Genomic DNA, 24,009 nt, shown 5'->3' with positions numbered 1-24,009 from the left:
AACGGGAAGTGAATACATCTTTTTAAAAAATGCCTTGGGGTGGGGTCTGGGGGTGTCAAGTCTATGGTTCAAATAGAGTTAAAAACTCAAAGGAAAAACAGCTCTGCTCTGTTCTGCTTCCCACATCAGAGCAATCTCCGCCCCCAGTCCAATTCACTTCCCTGGGGCCACATCAAGCCAGGTTTTTCCACCAGCCAAAAGACCTCCTCGGCCAAACAGTACTGGATCTCCCGGACTGGCAACAACTTCTATTTATCCACCCCTTTTTTCACTCCCCCCCTCTGGGCTGGAGGATTGGTCCCTTTCTTCACTTTCCCAGGACCCCGTTGTACTCTTCCCGCTCTCCAGACAGAGGACATATTTCCCAGGAAGCCTGGGGAAACACCCAGTTCCTTATTTTAGCTCCTGCCAGTGTGCTCTGAGAGGCTCACCCACCTTTACAGGAATGGGTGTGTGATCAAGCCCAGAACCCTGGGGGAAGAGGGAGCGCCACATCAGCTGTTCTCCCTGGCCCCCCTATAGCTGAACTCCCACAAAGCCGGACAGTAAGTTTTCCATTCCCATGCACACCCCTCACAACCTTTTAAGTTCACAGCTATCGATCTAGAACCCCACATTCTTAGTTAGGGGCCCAACATCTTAATGATCGTAATTCTTCATCTGGTTTCCACACCCCTAAGCACAGGGTTCCCCAGAAAGGGGGTGGGGGAAGGCATGTCTGTGAAGGAATATGGATTCAATAGTTTATTTCCTATATAGTGACAGCAATGGGAGTAAATACACAAGATCTTTTTTATTAATTAATAAAACAAAAAAGATGAAAAACAGAAGCAACAAAATGAAGACCATACTGCTCATGATACATCAGCCACATGGTCGGAAAACCAATTTCTAAAGAGCGACAGCTGCTGGTGTCATGGAGTTTTATTGCATTCAACAGGGGAAAGGTAGACGGCTGGAATGAAAAAGATCAGCGGGCCCCTGATGGGAAGATATTATAGGGGCTCTAATCCTTAACTGTGGATTCCTCTTGTTACTTCCTTTGGAGAAGATGGAGGGGAGAGAGGAATTCTCCTTTATGACTGTATGACTTCTTGTGAGACAAATCAGTCCAGCTATATACAGTGCAAAGAATCCTTGCATCCCCACAGGCCAGTTGCTAGTGCCCATCTTTATGTTAAAAAAAAGTGTGGAAGCCATAAAGGGGATCGAGTGAAGAGTAGCAAGAATGGTTGCCTTAGCCCCAAAGGCATCAGGGGATGGGGAGGACACTATCTGGGTCATCAGAGTCCTCTACATTCTGAGACTATCACATGTCATTTCAACTCTTTGGAGGGGGCTGGGTGATTTGAGTCCTGGCTCTGACTCCTCTCTGGGGGTGGAGAGTGAAGATGACAAAGAAGTCCATCTGTCCCTTGGGAGACACAGTAGCAGTATGAGACAGAAAAGAACAGAATAACAAATCCAACTGGAGAAAGGATTTGAGAAGGGACTGAGAAGGAAGTATGCTAGGTGCACACCTCCAAGGAGTAGAGCAGGTTCCCACACTTGAGTCCTTCATCCTCTTGAAGTGACCAGGATTGACCCAGGCAGAGATATTCCCTTCTGGTGGGAATAAAACCTCAGGGATGGCTAGACATGAAGAGAGGAAATTTAGCACTGGGAATGAACCTTTTACCCTGGCCCATCATTCCAGCCTCCAAAACTGCCCACACCCCCCACTGAAGGGTTCCAGCCCCAGAAGGGGTGTGAGGTCCTGGTGAAGAGCAGTAGCAGTCCAATGTCTTCACCCAGGCTTGAACACTTTGGCCATCTCTGGGCTCTTGTACCCAGAAGTACAGGGGTGGGGGTTGGAAGTAGGATGAGGGAAGAGACTGGAGAGGAGTCAATTCTTGACAGACACCTTTTCCAATTCCCTGCATAATTTCAAGTGTCCTCGTGGGTCCCACCTCTGTGAGGTGCCAGCCGGCTCGCCACTCCCCACCCCATTAGTGTGTAAGATGGGCCATATCCCATCACATGTGTGCATGCCAGCACCCAAAACTGTAGTATCTTGAAAGTCCTCCATCCCAGGGCCTACTGGGAAGGAAGCATGCCACAGTGAGTTCTATAAAGTTATCAGCAAAATTCAGACACTCTTAGTTCATCCCACACAGCAAAGTGCATCCAGAGTAGTTGCTTGAGCCAGGTCCATCTGTCCAGTCAGGTCCTGAAGTTGGCAAGTAACCCCCTTCCCCCATCTCCTCCTATGTTCTAGAAACAACAGGACATTTACAAAGATCAAGGCACTTGGGAGTGAGTCAACAGTAACACTCTAATGAAGCAAGCAGAATGGTTGGAGGGGAGGGAGAAAAGGAAGAAAACTGGACAGGAGGAGATGGGATAGTGTATTTCTGAGGGTCAGGAAGAGCCTACTCAACAAGATGGAGTTATCTGGATGCAAGGAGCCTGTAGCTGGAATTTAACAAAGGAGGAAAAGAAGAAGTAGTGATCAGCATATCCACAATTCCCCCAAGCCTCTCAGAACCCTGCCACTTTGAAGATAAAGCAGCAGTCAGCATGGAGTCAGGCAGTCTCTTAGGCAAAGATGTTGGTAATAAAATCCAGGAATCGCTTAGCATACTGCTCAGGATGGACAGTAGAGATCTCTGCCCCAGCCTGTGAGAGGAGGTATGGAACACGGTGTCAGGCCACTGCCCCACCCTTCCCCACTCTCCACCCTCCATTCCACTCCACACCACTTCCATCCCCAACCCTTTGTCCTTTTGCCACCCCATTTCTCTGGCACAAATGGCCCCCTGTTCCCGAAGAGTCAAAAGATAGGAAAGGAAAGGCTTTGCGGAACCCTTACCCCATGCTTGACAGTTTTGGCTGCATGAGCTGCTTTCTTCTTGGCATCATACTGTGTCAGGATGTCGATGAGACCCATGAAATACACCTCCTTCTGGGGGGCCCCTGGGGAAAGAAACCAGCAATGAAGAGCAAGTACAGTCCCAATTCCCTCTCCCCAAGAACCAGTCAGATCTGTTTTGAAAAGCTAACCAGCCTCTCTCCCACCACCCTGGTCTCAGTCCCCCAAGGCCAACCCCCCCCCCACCACCAACACCCTTAATATTTCCAGGATCTCTCTCACCCTCAGCACTCCGGATGGCGTAGACGTCAATGAAGGACTCAAACTCTCCAGGGCCCAGGGGCCGATGAGAATGGATGTAGCCGCCGATACCCTCAGGGGAGGTGCCATAGGAGCCCACGAGAGCGGGTGGTCCTGTCAGGCCACAGTCCCCATCCCCCTCTGACTCCTCCTCCCGCACAGGCCCCTCCTCCTCTGGGTCAGAGCCCCGAATGATGTCGTGGATGCCCAGCAGAAGGCTGTAGTCCATGATCTTCAGCTGCACTAGGAACTGAGACCCCACTGACAAATCAGATACCTCAGATCTCCCTCCCCACTCCCAGGTACCACCCCTATACCTCCACTCCTGAGTTTCTGGGGCCCTCCTGGGGAAAGGAAGGATGGAAACTGAGGGTTGGAAGGACACCACTGCCCTTTAGTACATCAATGTCCTGGTATCTGAGGTCATCCTGTTGGCTGATTCTAGCCACCCCCTCCATGCATCACCTCTGAGGGTTTTTCATGTCCCATACCCAACTCCCCTACATGCAGAGAACCCAAAGAATAAAGGGAAGGGGAGCAGTTCCCTCAGACTGGGAATGGGGAGCAACAGGAAACAGCCATTTCCCAAGCACACCGATCATCACCTCCACATCTCTCTTTAGCTTCTCTAGGAATACTTTCTTCTCCTCTTCACCAATATAAACCTTCTGGTTCTTGTTGAGAAAATCCATATCCTTAAGAGTGGGTAATTCTTTAACCTGAAAGTAAAGGGACATCTTAGGAATCTATCCCTTCCCCCAAGGTCTCAGAGAACAATGCTCTATCTGGGGCTCCATGTCTAACTCAGTAGCTTCGAGGGGAGAGAGATCCTACAGCCCCTCTGACTCCACACTGCCACGCTGCCCCAGAGGCCGTTCTCAGCTCTAGCAGCTTCTCCAAACTCAGTCACTGCAGTGGTACCCCAAATCACATCCCACTACCTTCTGCTTACGGTTTTCAGTCAAGACCCCTCAAGCTGACTTTTCTTTCTTCTTCTTAAGCAAAAAGAGCTGCTTGACTACAAGAACCCAGAGTGGGAGGTAGAGGGTAAACATTTCGCTCTTAAAGTTCGTCATCTCCATCCTTCGCCAAACCTTCCACATGGGATAGCCCATGCCAGTGAGACAGCAGCTGCTCCCGCTGCCCATTCCAAACATTTAATCCCTGGGTCGGCACCAGCTCACACCTCTCTTCCTTTTGGTGGTTTAAGATAAGAATAAATAGCTGATGACCCCTACCTCTATCCTAAGGAGATCCCTTTGTCTGCCCTCCCTCATCCCTCACCCTATCACCTAATAGCAGTATCACCTTTTCCTTATCGCTGGCTTCTCGGGATACAAGGGAGCCCTGTGGAGAGACCCAAAGACCAAGTCAGCAGAAGTGACTAAAAGAATAGTTAGGATCCAGCTCCTAAGATGGGTACTCAAACCCATAGTCTTCTTTCCTTTGAAATGAACCCTCTAAATGCCCTCCCAGGCCCTTCCCCACTCTCAGGCCATCAGGAGCCTCTCCCTCAGCCCTAACTATCCTTTCCTTACCTTGAGGTCATACTTCCTGTGCACAGGAAGACGGTGGCTAAACATGTTACGCATCACAAGCATGTAGCTGTCTTCATTGTCCACGCTGACCCGGTACATCCCCAGGAACTGGGGCAGCAGTGTGTTCCCATGGCACTTCACAATGTACTGAGGTAGGAGGGAGGAAGGAATGGGGAGAAGCTGAGAAGTAAATGCACGAACAGCCCAGGGATGGGAATGCAAATACCACCATTCCAGGGTAGGGCAGACAACTTCAAGTAGAGAGGTTACCCGGTCAAAAGTGGTGGGGGGAGGGGCACCTGGGAGGCTCAGTCGGTTAAGCGGCTGCCTTCGGCTCAGGTCATAATCCCAGGGTCCTGGGATCGAGCCCCACATCAGGCTCCCTGTTCAGCAGAGAGCCTGCTTCTCCCTTTCTCTCTGCCTGCTGCTCTGCCTACTTGTGCTATCTCTCTGTCAAATAAATATATTAAAAAAAAAAAAAAAAGACTTTTAAAAAAACAAAAGTGGTGGGGGGAGGGGGGCGCCTCGGTGGCTCAGTCGGTTGAGCATCTGACTCTTGGTTTCCACTCAGGTCATGATCTCAGGGTTGTGAGATCAAGCCCTGCAGAGCGTGGAATCCGCTTGGGATTCTTTCCCTCTTCCTCTCCCTCCCTCTCTGCCCCCCTACAAACACATCTCTGCATTCTCTCTCTCTCTCTCTCTCTCTCTCTCTCGCACGCGCGCACATAAATAAATTAAAAAAAAAAAATCTTAAAAAAAAAAGTGGTGGGGACTTGTTAAAGAGGCCTGTGATTATCCATGCAGTTTGTGAACCTTCATCTCTGATTTATTCCATTTCTATAATGTCTCTTAATTTTAAAGATTTTATTTATTTGGGGGGGGCACAAGCATAAGGGGGGCACAAAGGGAGAGAGACAAGCAGACTCCTTGCTGAGCTTGGAGCCTGGCTCAATCCCAAGACCCTGCGATCACGACCTGAGCTGAAATCAAGAGTCGGCCACTCAACTGACTGAGCCCCCCCAGATGCCCCTAGACCCTCTTTAAGTATGAGTGGTCACAGAACCAGGATTAGAAATTACATCTGCTTACCAATGAAATAATTTTACCTAGACTTATGTTTCCTGGTGGGCTAGATTCCTGTAGTAAAAATGCTTACATGATGGCTTATAATTTGGATTCTTAAAAAACGATTCCTCTTTTGGGGCACCTGGGTGGCTCAGTCGTTAAGCGTCTGCCTTTGGCTCAGGTCATGATCCCAGGGTCCTGGGATCAAGCCCCGCATCGGGCTCCCTGCTCCGCGGGAAGCCTGCTTCTCCCTCTCTCACTCCCCCTGCTTGTGTTCCCTCTCTTGCTGTGTCCCTCTCTGTCAAATAAATAAATAAAATCTAAAAATCTAAATATAAATAAATAAATAAATAAATATCTTAAAAAACAAAATAAAAATCGAGTCCTCTTTCAATGCAACTGTCTCTCTCAGTATTGCCGCCTATTTCTCTTCAGAGCCAGCCTTCTCAGAAAAGTGGTCAATCCACTTCCTCTCATTCATACCTCAAACCAGTGAAATCAGATTCATATCCTTATTTTTCCTCTGAAATCTACTTCTCCCTTCCTCAAATCCCTCAGTTGCCAAATCCAATGGGTATTCATTGTAGTTATTGTTGTATTTCAACTAGGGGGCACTTGATACTCCTGACCAGTCTCTCCCTAGAACTCTCTGCACCCTGAGCTCCCACTATTCCACTCTTCCAATTCTCCTCCCCTCTCTTCTCAAATCCCACACAGAACAAAGGAGGACATCGGCAACTCAGTCTCCTTTATGGGCTCTCCCCTCTCCTTGCTTCTTTTCATTTCTTCTCCACACACTTACCATCAATAATCTAGTCTATATTTCTGGTTTTAATCACCATCTATTCACCTGTGACTCTCAAATCTACACTTCTACTTGCCTGAACTCAATTCCCCAACCACTTATGGGACATCTGTATCTGGAGGAATGGTAGAAACCCCACATTCGGGGCGCCTGGGTGGCTCAGTCGTTAAGCGTCTGCCTTCGGCTCAGGTCATGATCCCAGGGTCCTGGGATCGAGCCCCGCATCGGGCTCCCTGCTCCACGGGAAGCCTGCTTCTCCCTCTCCCATTCCCCCTGCTTGTATTCCCTCTCTCGCTGTGTCTCTCTCTGTCAAATAAATAAATAAAATCTTAAAAAAAAAAAAAAAAGAAACCCCACATTCAATATGTGTAAATCAAAACTGCCTTCTTGGGGCGCCTGGGTGGCTTTAAGTGTCTGCCTTCGGCTCAGGTCATGATCCCAGGGTCCTGGGATCGAGCCCTGCATCGGACTCCCTGCTCCGCGGGAAGCCTGCTTCTCCCACTCCCCCTGCTTGTGTTCCCTCTCTCACTGTGTCTCTCTCTGTCAAATAAATAAATAAAATCTTAAAAAAAAAAAAAAAAAAAAGAACTGCCTTCTCCCCAAAACTGGTTTCTTTTTCTGCTTCCCAAATGTTCGTGAATGGACACCCAGTTATCCCGAAGCAGGAATCCGGAGGCGCCTTGCCCTCAATTCGCACAAGTCTCCCACAGGTCTTCCTCTGCCTCTCGACCACTAAGGCTTCTCCATTCTCCAGCCTTGGTCCTTGCTCACCGAGACTGTTCTCATTCCCTCGAACCTGCTCACTCTTCACTCCCAGTAGTCCAGCCCAATCTCGAAAATGCAGTCACGGGGCTATTTCTAAATAACATACCTCTCTCACAGCTCTGTGCCTTTCCAAGTTTTCCTTTGCCTAGAATGCTTTCTTCCACCTTGTCTAAGGAGTCCATATTAGTCTTTCAAGCATCAACTCCTATGATACTCTTTCTAAAAAACTCTCCTTGAAGCTCCCAGTGCGCCTCTCTCTTTCCCCAGGTAAGTTACGGTGCTCTTCCTCTGCACCCCCACAGCACTCCATCCATGCCTCTGTTACTGCACACCCTCCACTATGTCCTACCCTCTGCCATTAGACCAAGAGATCCTCCAGAGCCTCTTCCTCACCCACCTCTTTCTCTGCTGCCTAATGGAGGGCCTACTGATAATGGACATTCAGTGTTGAATAAACCAATCACTTTTTGAGTCTTTCATTTATTCCTTGCTTGTTGACCTTGGAGAGATATTTTTTTCAGTAGGAAGATATTCAGGCCATGTTTTTCTCACCAAAATATTCCAGAAACTCCACATTCCAAGTTAATCTGATCAGACAGAATAGCCTCCCTAATCCCACTTAGGACTGGATATGATCATGGCTTCTCCCCTCCAGTTTATCCCCAACCATGTACTTATCCTGATTTCCTCCTCAAAACTGCATTTGTTCCTGACAGTGTATTTGGTGTTAACACTTCACCTAATTCTGGCTCAGTCTATAGTTCATACTTTGCTCTACAAGTGGCTTTATGTATCAATCCACAGCAGTTCTAGATTGTAAATACCAAAACAGAAGGACCATGTCTAACTTCTCCTATTTGGTCAGACACAAAGAGGTATGCAGAGGCTTTTTCTGAAATTCCTAGTTTTCAAAAACATGATGTCAAGTGCTTCTTGGGCAGCAAAATGGGTTGTAGGGAGGAGAAGAGATAGGAAGTTTCCATGTACTCTAGCAGCTAAGCTATGAATAGAGAGGAGAGGGCAAGAGTGAAGCTGGAGAGCCGCCTGACCTGGTGGTAGTTGGAGAGGTTGCTGTGCATGTCAGCAATGTCCTCACTGGATACTTCTTTGATGACCAGAGTTCGATCGTAGGAGATAAGGAAGCGACCGTCGCTGCCTTCACTTTCACTCGGGGGACTTCGGGTGAGGGATACCTAGGAACACAGGCCAGAGGCTCTTTTCCTCTGTGTATGGAGATGCAAGTCATAGGATAATGGTCAAGTGACTGTGTCTGAAAGTGGATAAAACCCTTGCATAAAAGGTTGAGCAGGGATTCTTCATCTGGACTGAATGAAAGTGAAAGCAAAAATTTTAATGTAGCTACATGTTTCCCCAAGGACAGGGTTAATGGCTTTCATCAGATTTTTGAAGATGCCCGTGACCACAAATAGATAAAGAATCAGACTTGCCAAAGCTCCCATTTCTCCCAACATGACTGGCCCAAGGATTCCCTGGTTGTCAGGGAGAAAGGACCCCTCTCACCCAAAAAGGACTCTCACCAGGTAATCTTGGTCATCAATGCCAAATCGATCACGGAGGTTCCTGAAGACCTGGGGGCAATACTCCTTGAACTTGAAATGACTAGGCAGATTTTCCCTGAAACAGGGGTTTCAAGGTAAGAAAACAAAGTAACAGTATTACCTTACATTTATATAGAGCTTGACCGTTTATAGAGCACCTTCACACATTTACCTTATTTGATTCTCATAAAACTCTTGTAAAGTCCTTTAAATGTATATTATTCCCATTTTATAGAAGGGGACACTGGGGCTCAGGGTGGTTGAGTTACCTGTTTCAAACATAGAGCTGGTAAGTAGCTTAAGTAGAACCAGGATTTAATGCCTGTTTAAACAGCATCATTTCACAAATCTCACGCAAGTTCGAGACATCCTAAAATCAGCAATAGGTGCCACTGTTTGGAATGGCATCTTCTGATACCAGAAGCACCTAGGAAACTCAGATATTTCTTTCAGAGAGTCTCTATCAGAAGCTAATGGTAAGGGCATCTAAATGTATTTACTCTGTGGTATTGCCAGACTAGATGAAAAACAAACTATTACAAATATATAAGGGTATAGAGAACACTGGAAGTTATTTTAATGGTTTCTTTGCATGATACTGAATTTCTGCACTGGGAAGGGGGTTAGAACACAGAGCTTGTAAATTGCCTTCCCAATCTAAAACCTTCAATTCACTGAATCTTAACTCTTAAAATTATGTATTATTTTCTTCTAGGAAGGTTGACAGGAGAAGAGCAGGGATCTCCACATACCTGTGGAAAAGGTGATTGTTGACCTTGATCTTGGAGCTAGCCTTAAAGTCGTCTGGCAGCAGCATCACGGGGGGAGGCACCTGGCTGAGCTCATTGATCTGATAAGCCGAAACAAGAACAGGGAGCCAGTGAGGAGTGGTGTGGAGAGCTACTTCTACACTGTGTCTGGGCAAGAGTCAGAAAAGGGCAACTCAAACCTCGTTCCTTTAAGAACACTGGTTATGCATCTACTTGCCAGAGGTGAGAGAAAGCATCCAACCTCTTCTGCTCCCAACAAGGACTGCAGTAAGCAGCCCCCACACACAGCCCCTCACACTCCACCCCCGGGGAACTGCATGCTCGCACCAGTCATTTTATATTAGGCAAACTCTGTGAGCAGCTCAGGGTTATTTTTAAAGCTGTGAGAAGTTCTAAAGAAAAAAAATACCCTCAGCAGACTCAAAACACTCAAGACAAACAGTTCTATGCTCCATTAAAAACAAAACAAAAGGCATTTTTTTTTTTTCTGAAGTAGACAAGAGAGTTAATGGGACTCTGAGGAGTCCACAGCAACAAGAATGAGATGTCCACATCCTGCAGGAGGCATGTCCTTACAAACAGGACCAGGCCTTCCAGACCACCCTGACCCAGGTCTCTCTAGTAGATCCCCACTGCCTGGATGTAAAGTAAAAGAAGAGCAGCTGATTTCAGAGGGAATGCATGCAGGCAGGCAGAGGGTATGAGTTCATTAGCTGTCTGTTCCTAAAGTCAAGCCAACCCACGGCCCAAAGGATGCAAGCAACACAAGCTCTCCTTGGCCCCCAGAATCAGCCATCTGCTAATTCTGGGTGGAAAGGGAGTTCCTGTACGAAGAAATCCCAGGAGATGTGTTTTCTCCCCAGTGTTGTCACAGTACCGCTCACCCACCTTTAATAGCGCACTTAACATACGACTCTAATGGGTAGTTTATGTAAGTTCCCCACCTACACTGTGAGCTCTTCGAGGGCAAGGACCAGTTGTAGCTGTCTGTGTCTCTCAGGTGCCTAGCTAGCATAATGTTTGGCACAAGGGGTCCTGAGGTGTTTCTTAACTGAATAAATGGGTGTCTTGCCTACCTTTATTTGATCATTTAACAGAGGTTATGAAGTGCAGTCTAACCTAAATCCCACAGATTGCAGTGAAACCGTGCTCCTCTCATTCTCAGTAGAAAAGGAGGACAGAACATATTCTTCCAGGAAAAAAAAAGCCACTTGAGATTCCCAGCCTAAAATTCAGCTATAGTTCTTCATGCCCCCTCCTCACCACCTGCTGTCAAGCAGGCTGAATCATCACTAAGACATATGTTCAAGGAATTCTCCATTCTAGACACTTGAAGTAAATGTGGGTTGGCTGCACGGTGGGGCGTTGGAGCTAAAGTATATATACCTAGGGAAGCTGAGGCAGCTCTCATGTGTAAGTCCCTCAACCCTTACCAAAGAAAAATCCTCCCTGTTCAGCTTCCCAAAGGGATGGATGGGTCACCTGGAAAGTACACATGAGAGGCAGCTCTACCTCCATCAGCTTTGCCCATACCAAGTGCCTTAGCATAGATACTCTGGGAGCGGTCCACAGAACCACAAATACAAATACAGACACCCAACGACATTCTAAACCACAAATTAAGAAGGGGACAAAAAATTGTATTCTTCCTCACCCTCGTCCATCTCTACAACCCTGCCGTGACTATAACGACTTGAGGAAATTGATTTATAAAATATTGCCTGTTACAGCCAAGATCACTACATCCCTCCCACTCCAAATCTGAGGAAGGAGGAGCAATAGCTGTGCTTCCTTCACCTGAGTGAAGGAAAACAGATGCACTGGCCTCTTTGGCCTCCTCCTGATTCCCAGGCCATACCCCTCTACCTGTTTCTAAAGTTAACCATCATAGTGTCCCCAGGACCAGAGCGGCAGCGCCATCTCTTTGGTCAAAGACGAGCCCCCCACTTACACCAAACACCATCACTCCAGCCAGCAATGGGGATGCAGTTAAGAGCAAAGGCATATACCATACATAAGGCTTAATGGGGCTCAGGGTGGGTAGCTTCTCTGAAATGCTGTACCTCTGGAAGGGAAAGGAAGAGACAAGCAGGATTAGAAAGTCCAGGAAAGCCTGGAGCTTTTCCCCAAAGCCAAGGTTCCAAAATCAAGGACAGCAGCTAGAAAGGAAAGTGAACTATCCCCCTCATTTAGCTACCTTCCCTGCTCCCCTTCCACACACAAACTCTCACCGGACACCTCACCACCACCCAACCCTGAACAGCAGCCACTCCTCCCCCTAATGTCCTTCCAGCCGAAGCCGGGTCCCGGCCGGTCTCCGTGGCCTGCGGCTGAGGCTGGACCTGGCAGGAAGGAGGCAGCGAGCTGGATTTGAGGTGGAGAAGGCGGAACTAGAGTGGTGGAATAGAGGGCAGAGGGGGAAACAAAGTCTACATTTCAAAAAAGAAACAACAACAACGTCTAGGGCGAGAAGATACGCCGGGGAACACCTAAGGTTTGGTGGGCAGGGACCAGGACAGCCGCGGGGGGAAGTGGCCGCGCGAGGGGCTCCGGAGGCGGAAGCCTGGAAACAGGGACGCCCGGAGGAGCCAGAGCAGCGGGGTTCGGACAGGGCTTCTGGGGGGGCTAGTGCCGGGTCTCACCGAGTGGGCTACGCCCCACAGGAACACGCCCACCAGCGGGTCGGCCGCCCGGAACACCTTCACCTTCTGCTGCACGAAATGCTTCTTCTTGGTTTTAGAGGCGAAGCCGAAACCCGGGCCCGGGGCCGCTGTCGCCGCCGGTACGGTGGCCGGCGGGACAGAGGAGGACGCCATAGTCTCCCTCTCCCGTGCACCCGCCGGAGTGGAAGCCGGAGCCCGCGGCGAAGCAGGCTTCCGACTCCGGAAGCGGTGCTCACCTGGGCCGCCGTCACGTGACCGGAGGCTGGCCCGCAGGCGCGCAGCAGGGCGGTGCGGGGCTGGCTCCGCCCCCTGGCGCCCGCCCGCCCCAACGCCCGCGCGGTGGGTGGGCTCACCTGGCGCAGGGGCGGGCGCACGGAAGCCGCGTTCCCTGCGGGCTGCGGGCGGTCCGCCGGGCCCGGACCTGCGACCGAGGCGGTGGGGAAGCGGCCTGGGCTGGCCTCGTTCACTCCCAGGTCGGCGGCTCTTTTGCTGCAAAGTAGTTGCCTTCCGGTTTTGCCCAGTTTCTGGGAGTAACCTCTCGCCTGAGGCTCACCCAAAAGTATTTCTTTACGAAGTAGGAGATCCTTTAAGTGGTTTCGATGGATTAAATGGGTTAAACGAGAACCACTCAGGCATCATTTAAGTGGTTTCGATGGATTAAATGGATTAAACGAGAACCACTCAGGCATCATTCTGGAGGGTGACTCGAGTATTCCGAAAGTGTAGGCACGAGGTGGTTAACTAAAACAGTGGCTGTTGGGATGGAAAGAAGGGAATGACATCTAAAGGTAGAGTTTGATGTCAGTTTGGAAAATTCTTAGTGGATGTGGGACTTGAGGGAAAGGGAGACCTTGAGATTGAATCCCAGGCTTCTGGCTAAGGTGAGGAGATATGGTGGTGGTGACATGAAAAGAGGCAGTTTGGTGAAAAGTTCAGTTTGGAATGTGTTTGAGGTACCTGAGGGCAATTGAACATATGAGCCCAGAGCCCAGAATAGTCTGGGCTGGGGATACAGATTGAGTAATTGTTATGGAATCTGGGGAAGTGGATGGCACCTTCCAGAGAAAGCAAGAACCCTGGTATAGACCAGCATTTAAGAGGCTAGTGGGAGACGACTGAGAGGTAAAAGGAACCAGGAGAGCAGGGTCACAGACCAAGGAGTTTCCAGAAAGGAGTGGAGAGCAGTGTCACATGTCATGGAGAGGTGAAGCAAGACAAGGATGGAGAAGTGCCCATTGTATTTGGCAACCAGTGACCTTCAGAAAGCAGTTTCAGCAGAACAAGAGCCAGTTCAAGGTGGGCTGAGGAATGAATGGGAGATGAAGAAGTGGGGAGGGGAAGCTTGGGACTTTGTCAGGAAATCTGGCTGTAAGAAAACAAGATGGGGAGTCACTTATAGAGAAGCACAGTAAAAATACACACTTTTCAGGGCACACTTGGCTGGCTCAGTCAGTAGAGCATGTGACTCTTGATCTCAGGATTGTGAGTTTGGGCCCCAAGTTGAGCGTAGAGATTACTTTAAAAAGTAAAAGTAACACACTTTTCAGGGAGACCTTACAAGGAGAAGGGGAGAAATCACAAGATATAACCTGCCCGTCTGCCACACTTTTAGATATTGTATATATTGGGTCTATGTAAGTATCTCAAGAATGAAGGATCTAGAAGGGACTTGCTTTAGTCCAGAGAAGAGAGATTTATCACTTGTTACGAGGAAGAAAGGAAAGGATCGGTGCAGATATAGGTAAGTGTGTAGGGATAGAGGGCAGATGAAGAATTTCACGATCAATTGCCTTAATTGTTTGCCTAACAGAGGAGGTGAGAAGGGAATGGAGTGTTGACCAGCTGCTCTAGGAAGCAAGCGAGGAAACCCAGTAGGGATACACAGGAGCCGTGAGCAGCACCGAAGGGCCAGTTAGCTTCCTAGGCTTTCAGTTGCCCCAGTGTTTCGGTCATGCATTTTTCTCCATTCATCTCAGAAGCTCCAAGGTATGAGCAGAGAGGACACGTAGGGGTATGCTCTAAAGTGGGGATGGGGGGGCGCCTGGGTGGCTCCGTTGTTGGGCATCTGCCTTCGGCTCGGGTCATGATCCCAGGGTCCTGGGATCGAGCCCCGCATCAGGCTCTCTGCTCAGCGGGAAGCCTGCTTCTCCCTCTCCCACTCCACCTGCTTGTGTTCCCTCTCTCGCTGTCTCTCTCTCTGTCAAATAAATAAATTTTTAAAAAATCTTAAAAAAATAAAAATAAAATAAAATAAAATGGGGATAGGGGGTGCTTGGCTGGCTCAGTTGGTAGAGCATGTGCCTCTTGATCTCCAGGTCGTGAGTTCACGCCCCACATTGGGCATACAGCTTGCTTCCTTACAAAATAAAATAAAATAAAATAAAATAGGGGTTAGAAGGGTGAATGTGGTAGATGATCTTGGGACAAGAGAACCGAGCTGTTGGCAAAGGAGGAATGGAGTCCCACTGGAGAGGGACAGAATTGACACTGGGACTGAGGTGATGGTCTGGGGGAAAAAATGAAGAGAATGGGATACCATTTTTTGTTAAAAACTACAAACAAACTAGATTGATGTCCTCCAGTAGTGGAATGGTTGAAAAAATTATAGGATAAGTTTATGAAAAATTGTATCTATATTTTAATGAGGTACTTCTTTTTTTTAAGACTCATTTATTTTTAGAGAGAGTGAGAGAGTATGCGAGCGGGGAGGCAGGGACGCAGAGGGAGAGACTCTCTTAAGCAGACTCCATGCTGAGTGCAGCACAACACAGGCTCAATCCCACAAACCTGAGATCATGACCTGAGCCAAAATCAAGAATCGGATGCTTAATCAACTGAGCCTCCCAGGCGCCCCTATTTTAATGAGGTAAGTCTATGTATAATGACATGAAAAGATCTCCAGAATATATTTTCAAGTGGGGAAAACAAACAAATATGTGTAAATATATAGAAAAACATCTGGAAGGATATATACCACGCTGTCAAATGCCATTACATGCAAGTAAGGGAGTGGGACCAGGAAGGGATAAAGATTTACAACACCACGGAGTCATCATTGAATTTATTTTATTTTCAAGGTATCTATGTACATCAAGTAAATACACACTGGGGTTTGTGCGGCTTGGTTTGTCTTCCACACTGGCATGCAACATTTTGGCAGATGGGAGTGGGCAGGCCAGGTGCCCCTTGTGGTGACCCTGGCTCTCTGGAAAGGGATGCTGGGGTGGGGGGGGGGGGACGTAGAGTGAAGCTTCTGGTGAAGGTCCTGCGTGCGTGTTCTTATTTATGTAAGTGAATTAGATTCCCCTTACATCTCTCTCCTCATCTGCCCGACACCTTCAAGTTTTCTTGTGCGTTTTAAAAGAATTATTTGGTGGCAAGATTACATAAAGCCCACTGGCTTCTCAGCTGCCCTGTTGGCAAATATTAGCTCAAGTCCACAGGTGCACAGGCATCTTCCTTCTTCTCCCATTGGGCCTTTCCTTCTCTGCTCTGAGTTAGGGGCTTGGGGCAGGGGAGCCAAGCTGAACCCCTTTCCCTCAGAGGAGTGGTTTGCAAACTACAGAACCCTCAGGTTCTGAACTCTTAGGACCATTCAAGAGCTCCTCCACTAAGGAAGCATTTTCCACCAAATAAAGAAAATGTAAACTGCCCAGGTCTGCGTCACTTTGGGTTATTTTTTATATCAGGTTCTATATAAGATTTATTTTTAAAAATGTTTGAATATCGCTGCCTTGGATTTACTCTACACCCTTATGGTAGATTTTTCCCTGCATTTTTCCATAATTGCTAAGAGGGGCCCAACAGGTAAAGGAAGAAGGAACTTTTTCCCTTGAAGGAGTCCCAGGCCAATACAGCCTATATTTATAAGCTGGCACTCCCCCCAAGCTTTCTTTCCTGCCTTAGAAGCTAGGTAATGGTTGCCCTGCTGCTGGGGGATCCTGTTCTTCCATCCTACGTAAGACTGGGTATCTGGACACCAGACTTTCTTGATTTGGACTTTCTTGATTTTGACCTCCACTCTCCATCCCTGTAGTTACCTAGAAAACCACCTTAGCACCATGTGGAAGGAAAGGATGTCTGAAACCAAAATAACAGTCCTATCAATTACATGGAGCAGTGTTGGGGGGAGAGAACTCCCCCCTCACCACCCCCTCCCCAGTCTGGAAAATCTGCTCTGCCCATTTCTTCAAAGTGCACTTAAAACCAGATGGGGACATTATCAAAGGAATTCTGTCAAACAAAAAAAATTTTTTTATGCATCATGGGGAAAAGTCAGGCTCTAGCCTGAAAGGAAGGCATCTTGAGAGAGATATTTTGCCAATGAACTGGAAGGTCCCAAACCAAAAGGTGGACATGAGAAGAACATGCAGCCCAATATGGGACAGAGAAAGGAATCCAGCTCATCACTGTGGCAAAAAATACTTGGAATTTCCCAGCCTGTTCACCCCCAAACCCAAAGAAGCAATTCGCTGACTACACGTGCCTGTAACTATCACCGGACATATGAGCAGCCATTGACAGACTGTTGGGAAGGGTCTGCCTCCTCAAGTTTTCCAAATATTTTAAAGCAACTCTAGGTTCTGTTCATGAGTTCTGGGACAGAGAATATCAAAAGGAGTTTTGAGGAGAAAGGGAAATGGTCCCTTGAACAATCCATGTCCTTGGTCATTGGGGCAGGGGGTCAGGGGACAGGAAGAGGAAGGCAAAAGGTACAAAAAGGGAGGGTGGTTCAGTTGAGGGGTATATGAAGAAAATTCTACGTGTCAGGTAGCTGTCCTTCCAGGTTACCCTCCCCTGTGCTGTCGGCGAAAAAGGAGGGGGAGAGTCTATTTCTGTGTCTTCTTCTGACGCTAAGACATTCTTCTGCTTAAGGCTTTGTGTGTGTGTGTGTGTGTGTGTGCGTGTGTGTGTGTGTGTGTGTGTGTGTGAAGGATTACGGCCCTCTAGCTCCCATTTTTCCTTTTATCATCTCCATGACTAACACCACTCAGTGTGAGAGACGCGTGTTTGAAAGAAGAAACACTCACCCTCCTCCCTATTGCCCCAAATGAGGAGAGTGAGTATACTATGCTTAGAAATTGCTAAATACATCATTAGATACTTAGAGAGTAAGACAGAGAGGAGAGAGACATAGCAGCAGCTTTTGATATATAGATACAGAGTACAAAGAGATACAGAGTAAGAGAAGACATCAAACAGTACAGTTGAACAACGAGGGTTGGGAGGGAGTTGTTAGTATCAGAGACCACAGGTTTGCAGCATGCTGAGAGGAGAGGCCTCAGTCCCTCTTAGAAACTGGGGAAGAAAGAGAAAGAGGTTGTGAGGAACCACCTTGCAGCCCAGCCACTCAACAGGAACAGGGTGGCATTTGTACAAACTTCGACTTACGGTCTTGTTCCTTTAATGCCAACAACCGGACACCACTCCCCCAGGGCCTGCTTCTCTGCCCCAGGCCTTCCTCTTTCTTCCCCATCCCTCCTTCTTTGCTCCTCACGCCCTTCTGCCTGTGTGTGCCTGGCCTACTATCCTGGAAAGCCCCCAGAGAGGGCTTGGCATGGACGCAGCCCGGCAAGTGACTGGCCCTATTCCTCTCATTTCTAGTTCTCCAGGGATCCAAAGGGGACGATAAGACAGGCTCCAAGTGTCCAGTTCTGGGCCCTAAAGCAAGTGAGAAGCCTGGTGACACACAAGCACCGGGAAGGTGTCTGAGCTGCTGGAAGAGAGGACCTGGGGACAGAGGTGGAACGAGGGGGCTAAGAGGGGGAACACAGCTATTTCCTACCTCCACTGAGCAAGGTGGCAGGGGAGTGCTGACGCTGCAGTATTAGAGACAACAAGTCAGACCTCCTGGGGCATTTCCTAAAGCTTATTGGTGACCTACACAGATCGGAGATGTATGCGACACACGTACAGGAATGAAGCCAACACCTCCTTTACTGGAGGTATCTTGGTTCAGAAAATACCTATCCATCCAAAATTCTTTTAGGGTGGAGGCAGACGGGGTTGAGATGATCTCTCAAGGTCTCCTAATATCGACTACATTCCGGGGGGCCGGTTGTGGCTCTAGACGGACATCACCCCTGCTCACTCTTTTTGACATGTGGCAGTGACCCCTAGTGGCTGAAAAGCAGTACTGTGGTTACTACTTTGGCCAAAAGGCAAGCATCAGCGGGGGAGGGGAGGTCAGTGTCTGGAGCCTGGGGGCCAGGAGGGACCTATCCCCTAGGCAGGGAAAGCAGGAGCTGAGGGACAACTATATTGTAAAAGTTTTGAGATGATGAAAAAAAGCAGGAGAAACAAAGAGGCTGAGGGCCAGACAGGAGGCAACCGGAGGCTGGTCAGAGGAAGCAGCCTGAAGCTACCTGAAAGTGCAGGTATGCGGCAGTCCGTGAGGGAGATTAGCTGGCTGCCGTCTCTTGGTGGAGAGGGAAAAGCTTGGTCTGGTCCTCAGCCTCATAGCCGCAAGGCAGGTCACTCCTAGAAGAACAGACCCAGCATTGTCAGCTCCGAATAGAGGAAAACATCCCTGTCACTTTGCTCTCATAGCATCCCTGTGAGACAACAAAAGGCAGGGACTATTCGGGATTTACAGGAATACAAGGAAAACCAAGGCTGGAGAGATGGAGCTGACTCGCCCAAGGTCACAGAGTTCCCAAAGGAAGGAGAGAAAGCCAGGTCATCAGATGGCCATGGCACTCCCCCAGCCCCCATGACGGAGTGGGGAGAAGCCACAGGTGGGATTGGAGGAGGGGATGTGCTCTCTGTACCAAGAGGCAGGGGATGAGTGGATCCTCGGGACAACCCGGTGATGACGAGAATGGTTCTCATTTCCTCCTCCTTTCCCTGCAGGCTCCAGAGAACCTCTACGTAGGGCACGAGGGAAATTTAACCATTTCTTCTGGTCCCACCCAGAGAACTCAAGAGCAATGGGGATGGGTGTACCTGTTGTCATTGATATCTGTGGCATTTCCTGAAGACATCATCATTGAGAACACAGGATTCGGAGAAGGAAAAAGGAGACGGGGTGTTAGAAGCCATCTCCCCAAACCCTCTCTCATCCTGACCCCTTAGAGAAAAAGGTAAGACTTTGGAGTATAGCTGCCACCTGGGTCTGTGGCTCTGTATTTGCAACTCCCCCAAGCTGCCTGATCATTTTGTTTGAGAAAGTTCTCCCTGACCCCTTCTAAAGGAAAGGAGAAAGGGGAAGGCAGGGGAGGGTGGGGACAAGCACGGCAATAGGAGGAATCCACTTCTAAGACTCCAAGATCCTGAAGGGATGGGCAGCGTTCAAGCTGTAGGCACAGGGTCACTTACTTTTCTTCTACTTTTCAACTTGCCCTGGGGATCCCAGAGGCTGGTCACCCATCTTTGTCACTCACCATTGTCCATGTTGGCCTTCTGGTAGGAAGCCAGGGGCCCGCTGGAAGATGTGGCCCCGCTGCTGGTACAGGAGTTTGCAAAGCTGGATGGAGCAGAGAAGAGAGATGCTGCCTCTGGCACCCGCCCTCCGATATGCTGAGGACCCATAATCCCAGTGGGGATGGAGCCGTACACCCCTCCCGTCCCCAGAGAACAGAGGACAACAAACGGGGCCACAGGCTGAGAGGGCAGTGCCCACCTTCTAACCGTAGGTGTGAAGTTGAGAAAGGGTTTGAGATGAAGCTACTTAGGAAAGGAATTAAGTGTCAGCCAGCAGCTGACCCAACTTATGCCTTACAGAGAGCAGAGAGCCTTGGGTTGGGAGCCCAGCCCACGCCCGGGGCCACTCACTACATGTCTGACGTGGAGCTGGGCGCAGCTTGCAGGTACAAGTTCTGGTAGTTCTGGAAGAGGTTGTTGGTGTAACTGATGCACTCAGGGCTCCGGGTGCCATAGGGGTTGGTGGGTGAAGATGCTGGGTAGTGGCCGGGCCGGACGGGTTTGGCTGTGGTAAAGCAAGGAAAATGACCGTGAGGAGGCCGTTTCCCTGCAGTTGCCCCGGTCCTGGAAGTCACGGAGCTGGAGCTGAACCGAGCCGCTCATAACATCACTCACTTTTATACGTTTTGGGGGGATGGCAGTGGGGTGATCCTGGGGTGGAGGTAGGAGAAAAAGCAATCATCTAGTTGCTTGACACTTAGGAACGTGCTGATCTCCCCAGAGGTAATCCCACCTCGTCTGCTGCCACCCAGAACCACTCACCAATCTGAGCAGAATGGCCCCGCTTGCCGGAGCTCTTGTACCGAACGGCCTCCTTGATGCGGTCCACCTCCTGCTGGTACCGGCGCTTGTCCTTCATGGCTCCTTCCTTGGCCTCCTTCAGTGCACCCTCCAGGGCCTTAACTCTCTCAGCCGTAGCCCTAAGTCGTTTTTCCAATTTAGGAAGCTCACAACGCAGATCTGCATTGTCACGTACCAGCTGTGGGGTAAGCCCGAGGGAAGAGGCCAAGGCAAAGCCGGAGACCCAAGAGAGAGCCAGCGGTGGAGCGGTGGAGCATGGGGGTGCGGGGCAGGGAGAGAGAATAAAGAAAAATCAAGTCAGGGAAGACGGAGACAGCACTCTTTCCTCGAAAGGCCTCGTTCCCTTTACCTAACTGCTCTTCTGGCCTGTTTTTTCCTTCTCCCGGAGCAAACAGTGGTCAGGCATGAAAAAGTCACATCGTTTTCTGAGTAGCAAAACGTGCCAGGTCCACCGTAGCCCAGAACTCTTGGGACAGTGCCCTGTCCCAGTCTTTTCCTGGCCTCGATACCCACCCCCCAATACCTCACAGCTTGTGCCAGACCAACAGCCCCAGGGCAACCGTGGGGATGAGGCACCCCGCACTCAGAGATGGCTTTGTAGGCATGCACAGGGCGGGACAGCAAGAGCGCAGTGGCAGTCTGGAAGGTGCATATGGTTTTGAGGGCAGGTTAGGTGCAGTGGAGAGCAGGAGCAGAAGCTGAAACATGGGAGCCCCCCCTCACCCCCCACCCGCACACATTCACACAGCACCCCATAGGAAGGAAAGAAAATGTTTGAGGGCTCACAAACATTTGTGCTCATTAGCTTCACATTCAAGGACTTCCTGGGCTGTCCCTCCCCCATTTAATTTAAGGTAGAGAGAGTGGTAGCAACCACCTTGCAGCCAGAGAAGACTTCCTGATCTTTTTATAGGATTTCGTACAAAAACGGGGCGGGGTGGCTCCAGCCTGCAGGAGCCGGCCTTGGAAGATACCAGGTAAGCTGGTAGAGCAGGGAACCCGGGGAGAAAGGGCAGAGCTTGGAAATACATCTGTGCCCCTTCTACTTTGGACAATTTAAAGATTATAAACAATGGTTGGCTGTGACAAGAGTTCAGCTTAATTAAGACTAGGGCTGAAGGCCTGGCTATTTAAGAGTCTGTGAATTGAGAAGTTTCTACATCTCTCTCATTTCCCTTTCTAGTCTTGTGTCTGCTGAGGTAGGACATTGTGAGGAGGCCTCCGTCATCTAGGTGAGTTGTTTTTGGTCTTTGGGACTTTGAGCAGAGAGAGGCAGCGGCTTCAGTGAGGAAAAAGGAAACAGCCTGTGGTTTCCTGACACATCCGACACTGTGGATAAGCCTGGAGGGCATGATGCTGAGTGTAATAAGCCAGCCACAAAAGGACAAATCCTGCAGGATTCCACTTATAGGAAGTACTTCGAGGAGTCAAAATCATAGAGAACGAAAGAAGAATGGTGGTTGCCAGGGGCTGGGAGGGAGGGGAATGGAGTTACTGGGAAGTGGGGGTAGAGGTGCGGTTTTATAAGATGACAGGGATGGGGAAGGACGGTGGGGGTGTTGCACAACCGTATGAATGCATTTAATACCACTGAACTTAAAGATTGTTCTGGTGGCAAATTTTATGTGTATTTTACCACAATAAAAATATTGGGAAAAAACAAGCAATACGGCATGCATTTGGACAGAGAAGGAAAGTGAACACAGAGAAAGGAACATAGGATGGCAGAACTGATTACAAATGTTTCTTCCCTGGACTTTCAACTTTTCCGGAATGTTGTTACATTGTTATACTGCTGTATAATAAGCAAAGGGGGAAAGATGATAGTACAGCCCTCTGCGGGCCCAAATAAAATAAATATACCCTGCAAATTATCATTGGGCCACAGTTCTGGGATTTTTTTTTTAATTATATATGTTAAAAAGAAAAAAAAAAAGATGTGCCAAGTATTTCTAAATATGCTGGGCATTGCACTGAGAAATTTAAGCTCCGGTTTAGTGAGAATATGAGTCTAGATCAAATGTTCAGGTGGGTTTGAAAGAAAGGGAATAAAGTATAGATTAGGGTTTATTGCACGAATCAGTTAGAAGAGCCGGTTGACACACTGTGGCACGTCTTCAAGGCTCAGATATTTGGCGCTAGCGAGGGTGCTCCTGCTCTGTACGCACCAAACATTTCCTGTCCTGACTCCTTTGGACTGCCCCTTCTAGCTCCCCACCCCATACCTTTGAAACCCAGTCATCCACCTAAGGAGCCGCAGCAGCAAGGAGGGGGACAGAGAGGCAGCAACTTAATACACAGGAGTTTCAACCAGGCCCACCCAGGGGCTGGTTGCGCCATCTGGAGGACATCCTTTAATTAGCCTGCATGCCTGCCCCAGGCCTATGCAGATGGAGTTCTCTCCGTGAGAGGAAGCCCAACATCCCTGGCTTCTCCTTGCCTCTGACCAGTATCCCTCCTGTGTAGTTAACAGCCCCGTGCCTCTGAAACCTCTACCAGTTTCAACCTCTCCCTCCAAATCCATAGGCCTGGGGGATTTCACTTTGAGCAGAGGCAGTTGGGAGCTTTGAGAAGGGAGAACAGGCATGGAACAAAGAACAGGGTAAAAGTGGAACCAAACATGGATAAAGAAGGGATTCATAGGAAAAGTAAAGGGAAAAGTAAGGAAAACATGCAAAAGCAGATTTCCTAAATCCAAGGGACCTCGGAGGATTTGGGTCTCCTAGGCACCTAGCCTCAAGAGTTCTTTTCACCCCTTCCCCTACTCTTACCTGTTTGTGAACCTTTGTAAGCTGTTCCAGGTTGTTCTCAAGAAAGGAAATCTTCTGCTTTTGGGAGTGAATCCCCCCACTGTCCTCGGGCTCCATTTCTGCACTCTGATGAAAGACGGGGGGGAAAGATGTGGCTGTCCCAGGCCAAAAAGGTCTCACCCACACCAGGCCAAGCCATCTCCACTGGAGGCCACAGGGGTTAGAGAAACCTGCGGGCAGGGGACAGTACGGGGGCTGGGAAGATTCCAAGGATGGCACTCACTTTCTTGACTCGAGTCGTGACGTCTTGAACGAACAGCTTGCGAAGGTTGTGGAGGGTCTGGAGTTCCCGGGCCTGGAAAGAATGATGACACATTGTGGGTAGCCAAATACCAGGTCAGTATTTTCGCCCCAAAATTATAGGAAGCGTCAATCTACTTGGGCAGGTGAATCACTCATCCTTTAGGAAAAGATGTGTTCTGATTATGCCACAGACTAATGCTGTGTAAGGAATGGGCTCATGGAGAAGTCAGGGGAAGACATGAAGCCCCCACCTCACCCTGTTAACTTGGCACAGAGGGAAACCACTCACAACTGTCTCCTCCAGACCCTTGAGGTCCTGCTTGGACTGTTCATGTCGCTCGTACAGAAATCTGGGGCGAGAAGGAAACACAAGAGTCCCTCAGGACTGTCCTCCCTCCCTCTCTCCTCCCTCTCCAT

General features: G+C 49.1%; 2 protein-coding genes across 5 annotated transcripts in view; both read right to left on the bottom strand.

Moving 5' to 3' along the window:
- Nucleotides 1–774: 774 nt before the first annotated feature.
- On the bottom strand, nt 775–12,595 carry PIP4K2C (phosphatidylinositol-5-phosphate 4-kinase type 2 gamma). The gene is made up of 10 exons (XM_036077954.2): nt 12,296–12,595; nt 9,636–9,733; nt 8,863–8,959; nt 8,374–8,517; nt 4,690–4,836; nt 4,460–4,498; nt 3,757–3,870; nt 3,134–3,401; nt 2,852–2,955; nt 775–2,658 (listed from the first exon to the last, which is right to left on the bottom strand). Exons 1-10 carry the CDS (start codon nt 12,467–12,469, stop codon nt 2,578–2,580), a joined length of 1,266 nt encoding a protein of 421 aa, XP_035933847.1. The 5' UTR covers nt 12,470–12,595; the 3' UTR covers nt 775–2,577.
- Nucleotides 12,596–15,365: 2,770 nt separating this feature from the next.
- Nucleotides 15,366–24,009, bottom strand: part of KIF5A (kinesin family member 5A) — a 29,916-nt gene continuing 21,272 nt past the window's right edge. Inside the window, exons 21-31 of one of the 4 annotated variants that reach the window (XM_036077952.2) lie at nt 23,882–23,942; nt 23,573–23,644; nt 23,311–23,415; nt 22,765–22,785; nt 20,501–20,717; nt 20,354–20,389; nt 20,090–20,243; nt 19,699–19,781; nt 19,262–19,289; nt 18,682–18,796; nt 15,366–17,614 (exon numbers count right to left, since the gene is read on the bottom strand). In XM_036077952.2, the coding sequence (XP_035933845.1) occupies nt 18,718–18,796; nt 19,262–19,289; nt 19,699–19,781; nt 20,090–20,243; nt 20,354–20,389; nt 20,501–20,717; nt 22,765–22,785; nt 23,311–23,415; nt 23,573–23,644; nt 23,882–23,942 (856 nt within the window). In that variant the 3' untranslated portion in view covers nt 15,366–17,614; nt 18,682–18,717. The remainder of the gene's footprint in view (nt 17,615–18,681; nt 18,797–19,261; nt 19,290–19,698; nt 19,782–20,089; nt 20,244–20,353; nt 20,390–20,500; nt 20,718–22,764; nt 22,786–23,310; nt 23,416–23,572; nt 23,645–23,881; nt 23,943–24,009) is intronic. The other 3 variants (XM_036077951.2, XM_036077950.2, XM_036077953.2) reach the window with 3 other exon arrangements.

Source organism: Halichoerus grypus, chromosome 6 (assembly GCF_964656455.1).
Source record: "Halichoerus grypus chromosome 6, mHalGry1.hap1.1, whole genome shotgun sequence".
Lineage (NCBI taxonomy): Eukaryota > Metazoa > Chordata > Mammalia > Carnivora > Phocidae > Halichoerus > Halichoerus grypus.
This window is presented reverse-complemented; position numbering and strand designations above follow the sequence as displayed.